Source organism: Oncorhynchus clarkii, chromosome 2, assembly GCF_045791955.1.
Source record: "Oncorhynchus clarkii lewisi isolate Uvic-CL-2024 chromosome 2, UVic_Ocla_1.0, whole genome shotgun sequence".
NCBI lineage: Eukaryota > Metazoa > Chordata > Actinopteri > Salmoniformes > Salmonidae > Oncorhynchus > Oncorhynchus clarkii.
Window position 1 is genome coordinate 49,362,424 of NC_092148.1, and position 9,452 is coordinate 49,371,875.

At 45.4% G+C, this 9,452-nt stretch overlaps 1 protein-coding gene across 2 annotated transcripts; it reads right to left on the reverse strand.

The window, feature by feature from the left end:
• Window positions 1–438: 438 nt before the first annotated feature.
• LOC139368868 (retinaldehyde-binding protein 1-like) lies at window positions 439–5,857 on the reverse strand. 2 transcript variants are annotated; one of them, XM_071108313.1, is made up of 8 exons: window positions 5,825–5,857; window positions 4,935–4,978; window positions 4,122–4,250; window positions 3,648–3,852; window positions 3,102–3,280; window positions 2,132–2,290; window positions 1,755–1,865; window positions 439–653 (listed from the first exon to the last, which is right to left on the reverse strand). In XM_071108313.1, exons 2-8 carry the CDS (start codon window positions 4,944–4,946, stop codon window positions 525–527), a joined length of 924 nt encoding a protein of 307 aa, XP_070964414.1. In that variant the 5' UTR covers window positions 4,947–4,978; window positions 5,825–5,857; the 3' UTR covers window positions 439–524. The 2 variants fall into 2 exon arrangements, with proteins under 2 accessions (XP_070964414.1, XP_070964423.1); XM_071108322.1 differs by lacking the exon at window positions 5,825–5,857 and adding an exon at window positions 5,059–5,117.
• Window positions 5,858–9,452: the final 3,595 nt, after the last annotated feature.

A 9,452-nucleotide genomic window follows, 5' to 3' on the forward strand; every position in this document is an offset into this window, starting at 1 on the left:
TCTTTTATATACAGTTTATTGTACACATAGTGGTGACGTGCTCATGCCTCTGCAGCAATTCAGAGGATTAAACCGCTCGTTCTTCTCCAAGCACAAACAAATGGAGACGGGGACTTGTTGGATTCCTGGCCTTCTATCACCGTGAGGCGGATAGCGCAAACTGGATCCTGCCAGGTTTAACTAGTACTAGCTGTCTGGGTCAGAGATGGGGTTAACACAAAGCACGTCCCCACAGCACAGCGAAAAACTCGATGGTTAGGGCTGTTAAGTAACCCAACATAAGGCCTGAGCCAAGGATGTATAGTCTCTGCTGTTGGGAGTGCTTTTGTAAGGTGTATTACTACTTAATAACCGCTGGAAAACAAAATCAGTGCAATACCACACTCCTTTTTTCACACAGTTTTCTGAAGCCACACTTGTGTTTTTATTTCATTTTTTTTCTCCAAAGTCTGTTTGGCTGTGTGTGTGTGTGTGTGTGTGTGTCTAGATGGAGATGTTGCGGATGGGGAAGGGGGGGGGGGGGTTCAGTCGAACAGCTTGGCTGCTATGGCTTTGCCATCATACTTGGAGTTCTTGCCGTCGAACTCGGAGGGCAGGATGTCCGCGTCAAACTCCTTGTAGTAGTTGTCCAGCTCGTCTCCGTGGACAAACACCTGATTTGGTAGACAGACCAACCTATTAACTAAAATATTCTCACCATATACACTCAGTGGCTAGCTTATTAGGTACTCCCATCTAGTACCGGGTCAGACCCCCCCCCCCCCCCCTTTCCTCCAGAACAACTCGAATTCTTAGTGGCACGGAAACGTTGTTCAACACACACAATTGGTATCATGGGACCGAACTTGTGCCAGGAAAACATTCCCCACACCATTACACCACCGCCACCAACCTGTACCATTTGACACCAGGCAGGATGGGTCCATGGACTCATGCTGCCTACGCCAAATCCGGACTCTGCCTGACTCAACAGGAAGCAGGATTAGTCTGACCAGGAAATGTTTTCCCACTCCCCAATTGTCCAGTGTTGGTGATTGGATGCCCCCTGGAACCGCTTCTTGTTTGTAGCTGATAGGGGTGGAGCCCGGCGTGGTCTTCTGCTGCAATAGCCCATCCATGACGAGGACCAACGTTCCGTGACGCCGGTCTGCACCACTGTTGTACTGCGCTGTTATTTGACCTGTTTGTGGTCCACCTGTTAGTTTCTACGATTCTTGCCATTCTCCTTCGACCTTTCATCAACGAGCTGTTTTCGCCCCCGGGACTGCCGCTGGCTGGATGTTTTTTGTTTGTCGCACCATTCTCAGTCAACCCTAGACACTGTCTTGCGTTAAACGCCCACGAGGCCGCCCGTTTCTGAGATACTGGAACCGGCGCACCTGCCACTGATTATCGTATGCTCAAAGTCGCGTAGGTCGCTCGTTTTGCCCAACATTCAATCGAACGGTAACTGAATGACTGCTTTATATAGCGAACTACGTCCACGTGACTCAGTCTGGAGGAGCTAACAATTTTTGTGAACTGGGTGGTGTACCTAATAAACTGGCCACTGAGTTTTTCATTATTGTATTTACTGTTACCAGTATATTACATGTTGATTTAAGAACCCATTCACCTTCCTTACTTGTTGATTTTTATCATGTTACTTCAGATATTGTCCCCATTACTTTCCCACCAACCTCTCACTATAAAAAGGCTCCATTTTTCTTTTAATTCATTCTTTCATGTTCTAACACAGGGCCTGTTTCACTCACTCTCTCCAGCAGCTTGCCCTTCATGAGGGGCTTGACCACGTTGTAGGTGGTGGTGAAGTACCAGGGTTGGTGGATGAAGTGGACAGCCTTGAAACGGGCAGGGAAGGAGTCCTGATACTCACACACACACACACACACAAGAGGAACAGAGGTTCAATTCGTTACAGATCTCACCACCATTATGACCATAAATAATCATCCTCGTTGTACGAGTAACGGAAAGGGAAACTATAATTGTTGCGCAACAACAAAGTTCAGCGCATTAGATTAGAGCCGGGACGATAATCCGAAAATATATATATTTTTTTTTATCCATTATTTTGTATCATAAGGTAATGTGCTGTTTACTATTCCTTTGGAATGTGTGTGAAAGTGACCTGCAACATGTCCACCATCTTCTTGAGCTCAGTGGGTTTGATGCCAGAGGCCTGCTGCATGGTGAAGCCCTTGAAGTTCTCAATGATGCAGAAACCGTTGATCTGAGTCTCCTCGTTCTCCAGCAGGCTCTCCAGGATTACACAGTAGGCACGCAGGATCTGATGAGCGCACATATACACGCATAGTTACATGTGCACAGACACACACACACGTTTGAAGCACACACCCGTTGACACTTCTGTTAACATGACAAGAGGAATGGAAAAAAGGGCCAGCACTCCCTTGATTATGATTTGCAATAGTAGGAGCTTTGTTTTTAATTCACTTTCATAGCAACATGACTCCATAGACCATACGTTACGGCCAGTGTGTGAACTATTAGGTAATATTGCTATGAAAGAGAATTAAAACTAAGCCTCTATTATTGCAAATCGTAATCAAGTGAGTGTTGGCCCTTTTTTGGGGTATTTTTACGTGATTTATTTTTGGTTCCAAGCAACCTTTTTACCTGTCTACACAGATTTGTAGTGTATTTATTTTTTCATATTTTGAGCACGTTCTCTTCCAATGTTGAGTGTGACAGAAGCCCTTGATGACCACAGATCTCATGAGCCAATTCAAATGATTATCATGGGATGATTTCAATGATCAATAACTCCCATTTGACAACCATTACTGTATATCTATGAAAATGTTGGTCCTGTCATGTTTTTAGTGCCGTGCGGGGACCACCAATGTTTATATATATTTTTTTTAACTAGGCAAGTCAGTTAAGAACAAATTCTTATTTACAATGACGGCCTACCGGCGAACAGTGGGCAGAACGATGGATTTTTACCTTGTCAGCTCGGGGATTCGATCCAGCAACCTTTCGGATACTGGCCCAACGCTCTAACCACTAGGCTCCCTGCCGCCCCCAATGTATCTCAAATGTGTGCATTGTTGGGGATCCAGGTCCCTGGTAGTCACCTCATCGAAGGTGATCTCTTCGTAATCCCAGTTCTCGATGTTGAAGAGCAGAACGATGCGGCCGTACTTGTCTCTGCTGGACAGGATGCCTGGGTAGCCGGCCTCGATGGTGCTGCGGACAGCCTCCGGGGTCAGGTTCTCAAACAACTCCGGGTAATCCCTCCTGAAGCGCACGTAACCTGAACGCAGACACAGGATCATCAAGATCAGATATAGTCTGGCCAAGTTAGGAGTTAAGCATAAAGGAACTTCGTTGTTTGGTTAGGTTTAACCAAACTACATTTCGTTCTAATGCCTCTGTTCAGAATGATCATGTGCACAATAGCATGGCTTCCTTAGCCTGGTCCCAAATGTATTTGTGCTCTCTTGCCAACTCCAACAGTACTTGGCTATACAGCAACATATTTGGGACCAGGCTATATCTGCCTGTCATTTTAAGATATAGCATTTATAACACATGACATCAGCTTCAAAGAAATAGACAGAAAACATGCTCACTAAGCTTCACTGACATAGTTAGTAGTTTGGTAGTTTGTGGGGACCCACCCTTCATTAGGTCGAAGGCTCTTGGCACGTCGTATTTCCTGGCGCGGATGAAGCGGACCAGCATGCCGTCGGGCTTCTCGCCAAAGGTTTCCAGCACCCCTTTGGCGAGGTCGTCCTCAGCCTCTGCCTTCTCCTTGATGATTCCCCTCAGCTCCTTGACTGCCAACGCCCGCTTTTCGTCGGTCTCGTTCAGCTCGTCCTTGGCCTGTAGGGATCCATCAAAGCGTCAGTCAGTCAACCTCAGATGAGGTCTACAACCTCAGAACTGAAGAGCAGCTATATATATTTTTGTTTTTCAGATTGTGCTATATGTGGCATTGATACGTCATGCTTGTTCTTGAAATTAGCCTTTGCAAAGAAATAGCTATTTTGGGGGAAATTTTAAGATACAATTAAGTGCACTTGAGTTTGTGGCAGGGCTTATGATGGGAAATGACTTGACAGTGTAAGGTTTGTGAGCGAGTGACCCCAGACCTTCTGCACGGTGTGGTCAGGCAGCTGGGCGCAGGGACCGAACACGGGACCATGGTCCTTGACCGTGAGGCGCTCCAGCTTGGCCCTGAGAGCCTGCTCTTCTTCCGACACCATACGGAACGTTCCACTCTGGGGGGAGAGAGAGAGGGGTGGAAGATCTCACAAGCATGACTTGCCAACAAGCACCATTCGCTCGCAAGACTACCAAATACCTACCTTACGAATGAGGTTTAAAACCAGGGCGTACGCCAATATACAATCCAAAAGGAGGCCTCTATCAATGGGCTTAAGTATTAGCATTGGTTAATCTCCCTCGCATGAGCACAGTAACGCCTGGTTAACCTGGGCTGAGATCTGCTTAGGGGTTAATGCTAGCAATTGACAGCATCCAGCGCTAATGTGCCTGAGAAATGTTGAGCTGCCATTGTCCATGGCACAGGACGTTTGAGTCAACGTTCCCTGATGGGTGGACTGTCTGGCAACCAAATTGAGTGCCATTCTATTTCTGCTGTTTGAGTAACCCTACTGTGGGAAGTGACGGAAGAACACGATGACACAATAAGCGTATCTATTGTGGATTGCATCCTCCGAAGGAACATGAGGATGCACTCTTGTTTTCTGCTCGTCACTGTATGAAAAACAACATTCCTCAGAACGTGACTCTCAGGATCAATGTCTCTACATTCGTCATTCCACAGACCTTGTTAAGTTTGACCATTGATCTGCGATACAAACACCACTGAATGGTTTGAATAATTCCAGTGCGGCATCTAAGCCTGTTGCATACAAAGAGAGGAGCTTAGAGGTACTTACGACAACAGCCATTTCTTCAGTTGTTTAGAGCAGCTTTGTACCCACTGGAAAATAAGAGGGATTTAATTATTCACAATTGGAGAATAGATTGGATTCCAGGAAAACATCAAAATAAACAATTCACCTATTGTGCTCCAGGTTTAAACTCCCCCATCTTAACCCGCCAGCATTTGTAACACTTCAGATTTGTGAGCCTTATTTGTCCGTTATCTGAATTACACAGAATCAGACATTTTGTTATTTTATATAGCAGGATGATTCAAGTAAAAACACCAGACTCAATCACGATATCAGACACAATAGCACAGTTGTATGGACAGGGTCAGGCGTGGGTCAGCCACTCAATTCGGAGAAACTGTGCAACGGATCCCATAGTGCATTCAGATCATCGGCGCGACCATCAAAGCTTTCCCTCAAATTTCTGTCGGAGTCAGCTAGAGAGCTCTGCGGAAGCACTGGACTCCATTGATGGCCAGAGCTACAGGCAGTGAGTTCCCAAGTCCTCTGCTAGGCACAAGAAGGAAGCTGAAACATTCCGCGCCTGTCCACATCTGAGATATGGTCTATAAACCACAAAGTATTCAAATCTCTCGTGTTTAGCAAATTTAACACCCCAGCGTTCAACAACCAAACCAGCATACAAGGCAATGCTCTGCCTTGTAAAACATGGGGAGTAATATGTCATGAAATACCAATCATTTTTCACTCCTTCCTCCTGAGCAAAGAAACTTCCTCATTTGGGCTCCAATCCAGCAACACTCCACTGGGTCCATCAGAACTGCCAAACCCCCAGCAGGATTTGGAATGCACCACCCCCTGGGTGTGACGGAGATGGGTCCCAGTGGGTTCCCCATATCGGAGGCTTCCGGATCGAGGAGATTGAGCCTTACCTGGGGAGGGAGGAAGCTGGGCGCTGTCGAGAGTCTGTGTGGAGCAGGACGGCCAGGCCCTACCATTTGTAGCGTCAGGATTGGTGTCGTCACACTGGATTACGCCCATCAGATTTCTCTGATAATCAGCATAAAGTGGAATAGGGGGGGGGGAAGAAAAGAGGGAAGGACAGAAGAGGGCAATGATGAGGTGGAGGTGGTTTAAGGGGGTGGGGGGTGAAAAGGGGGGGAAATTTAGTAGGGAAGAGTTGATTGCATTCCAATGTTTCTTGGAGCAAGTGAAAAGTAGTGGTTCGTGCTCTCTCTGTGGCCTGGAACATGAACAGAGCTCTGGAGAGGGGGAGGTTCAGACCCGGTATTGAAGGCACTCTAACCCTTCACGTGATTGACCATGCATATGAGTGGGAGCTCTGTCTTTGCTGTATAGGACCAGGTCCCCCCCCCCCCCCCCCCTGCCACCAATTGTGCAGCCAGGTAAAGTGTATAAAGCAAGAGGTTTTATAATATTGTATCACTGGCAATGAAGTGCAATGAGAGGACATGTCAATGGGGCTAGCCCAGATTGTCAAAACCTTTTTTTTATATATATATATATATATCATGACACCTTCTTCTCCACCACCCAATGACTACTGGACCCCACCCCCATGCATTAGAATGTGGAGTAAGGTCTATTCTTATCCGTAAACGCAGAGCCCAAATGAGCCACGAGTTCTATTATCCAGGTGTTCTCTCGGGTTCGCTTTCGAAATACATATGTTCTTGTGTACTATAGAATGGGGGTTAGAAAAAGTGAAAGAGTGATTGAACTAAGGAGTAAGGTGAATTGAGTGATTCAGCTATGCAGAGGGAGAAATATGCAAGTACTAGGTGTTAGGTGTGGTCTTTAGTTCGTGGCACGGGGAAAACATTTTGAGGAACAATGAAATGAGTAAGTGTGGGAAGTAGGTGAGGAATATAACCAGCGATGGTGAAATAATGAGTGACGTAGGAAGTAACCAAGAGTTACTTGTTGAGGTAGCCATGGGTGTTACAGTATAAAGCAGATGAAGGATATTTTGCAGTGAGCCCCTTTTCCCCCAAAAAAATGTCACTGATGCACGTTTCGCACTGATGCAATGGTGGAGCAGGAGTAATCTCTTAAACCAGGTCTGATCCGCTCAATGGGGGGGTCCGTGTGATTCGGGACAAGTGTCCCGAATGGCAGCACAATGCCAGGCTCTGTGTTCCCATAGTCAGCCCTGAGCCCAAAGGCTAAGTTAAAGCTTTAGAGAGTGTGTGTGTGTGTGTGTGTTAGAGAAAGAGTGTGTGAGAGAGTGAGTGAACCAGCAGCAGCACAGATAGTGGGACCATCCATATACAGTGCCTTGCGAAAGTATTCGGCCCCCTTGAACTTTGTGACCTTTTGCCACATTTCAGGCTTCAAACATAAAGATATAAAACTGTATTTTTTTGTGAAGAATCAACAACAAGTGGGACACAATCATGAAGTGGAACGACATTTATTGGATATTTCAAACTGTTGACCGAAATGACTAATGATGATAAATACAATCCACCTGTGTGTAATCAAGTCTCCGTATAAATGCACCTGCACTGTGATAGTCTCAGAGGTCCGTTAAAAGCGCAGAGAGCATCATGAAGAACAAGGAACGCACCAGGCAGGTCCGAGATACTGTTGTGAAGAAGTTTAAAGCCGGATTTGGATACAAAAAGATTTCCCAAGCTTTAAACATCCCAAGGAGCACTGTGCAAGCGATAATATTGAAATGGAAGGAGTATCAGACCACTGCAAATCTACCAAGACCTGGCCCTCCCTCCTAAACTTTCAGCTCATACAAGGAGAAGACTGATCAGAGATGCAGCCAAGAGGCCCATGATCACTCTGGATGAACTGCAGAGATCTACAGCTGAGGTGGGAGACTCTGTCCATAGAACAACAATCAGTCGTATATTGCACAAATCTGGCCTTTATGGAAGAGTGGCAAGAAGAAAGCCATTTCTTAAAGATATCCATAAAAAGTGTCGTTTAAAGTTTGCCACAAGCCACCTGGGAGACACACCAAACATGTGGAAGAAGGTGCTCTGGTCAGATTAAACCAAAATTGAACTTTTTGGCAACAATACAAAACGTTATGTTTGGTGTAAAAGCAACACAGCTCATCACCCTGAACACACCATCCCCACTGTCAAACATGGTGGTGGCAGCATCATGGTTTGGGCCTGCTTTTATTCAGCAGGGACAGGGAAGATGGTTAAAATTGATGGGAAGATGGATGGAGCCAAATACAGGACCATTCTGGAAGAACCTGATGGAGTCTGCAAAAGACCTGAGACTGGGACGGAGATTTGTCTTCCAACAAGAAAATGATCCAAAACATAAAGCAAAATCTACAATGGAATGGTTCAAAAATAAACATATCCAGGTGTTAGAATGGCCAAGTCAAAGTCCAGACCTGAATCCAATCGAGAATCTGTGGAAAGAACTGAAAACTGCTGTTCACAAATGCTCTCCATCCAACCTTACTGAGCTCGAGCTGTTTTGCAAGGAGGAATGGGAAAAAATGTCAGTTTCTCGATGTGCAAAACTGATAGAGACATACCCCAAGCGACTTACAGCTGTAATCACAGCAAAAGGTGGCGCTACAAAGTATTAACTTAAGGGGGCTGAATAATTTTGCACGCCCAATTTTTCAGTTTTTGATTTGTTAAAAAAGTTTGAAATATCAAATAAATGTCGTTCCACTTCATGATTGTGTCCCACTTGTTGTTGATTCTTCACAACAAAATACAGTTTTATATCTTTATGTTTGAAGCCTGAAATGTGGCAAAAGGTCGCAAAGTTCAAGGGGGCCGAATACTTTCGCAAGGCACTGTAGGCTGCGTTTAGACAGGCAGCCCAATTCTGATATGTATATATTTTTTTTACCAATCACAGATCTTTTCACAGCAGCTCTTTTTCAGAGCTGATCTGCCTTTCCGAACAAGACAGGTTTTTTGTTTCTGTTCATGCAAGTGTTGATCTAAGTGGTCAAAGAGAAATCCTCAATCATCAGCATGACCAAACAAAAAAAGGTGGAAGGAACTTTGATGAACTGTTAAGCTTTGCAAAAGGAAGCTCTGATGTAATGGCAACCATTTAAAGGTACATTCCCTAAGGCCAGGATTCATTCAACGACTTGTTTCAGCACCGCACTACTGCCAATGTGCCTTTTTTTTAAATAGCAATCTGAAATGGCCGATTTCCCCAACGTAGGCGTGGATCGCATTTGTGGTAAACACTGTGGACGTCGGCTGAAGCGTAAATGTACTTTTCAAAGTTAAGTGCAATGCGCTTGTCAACAATGCGCCTTTCATTGAATCCCGGCCTTGGTTTGCCAGGGAACCGTGTCACCCCAAGGCTTTTTTGAGGACGTAGCCTTGCGAAGACCCTCTGGCTATCTTTTTTGTTTGTAAGTTTTAAACGTTACACGATTATGTCTGTTCTTCCAACCCTAATCGTTAAAGTGGCAATATGTAACGTCTTGGGTGACCTGACCACATAGAAATGTGAGTTACAGATCTGCAAGTCTAAGAAGCGGTAGACCTGTTCTGTGTGCCATATTTCTATGCTTTCTGTTAAGTTTCA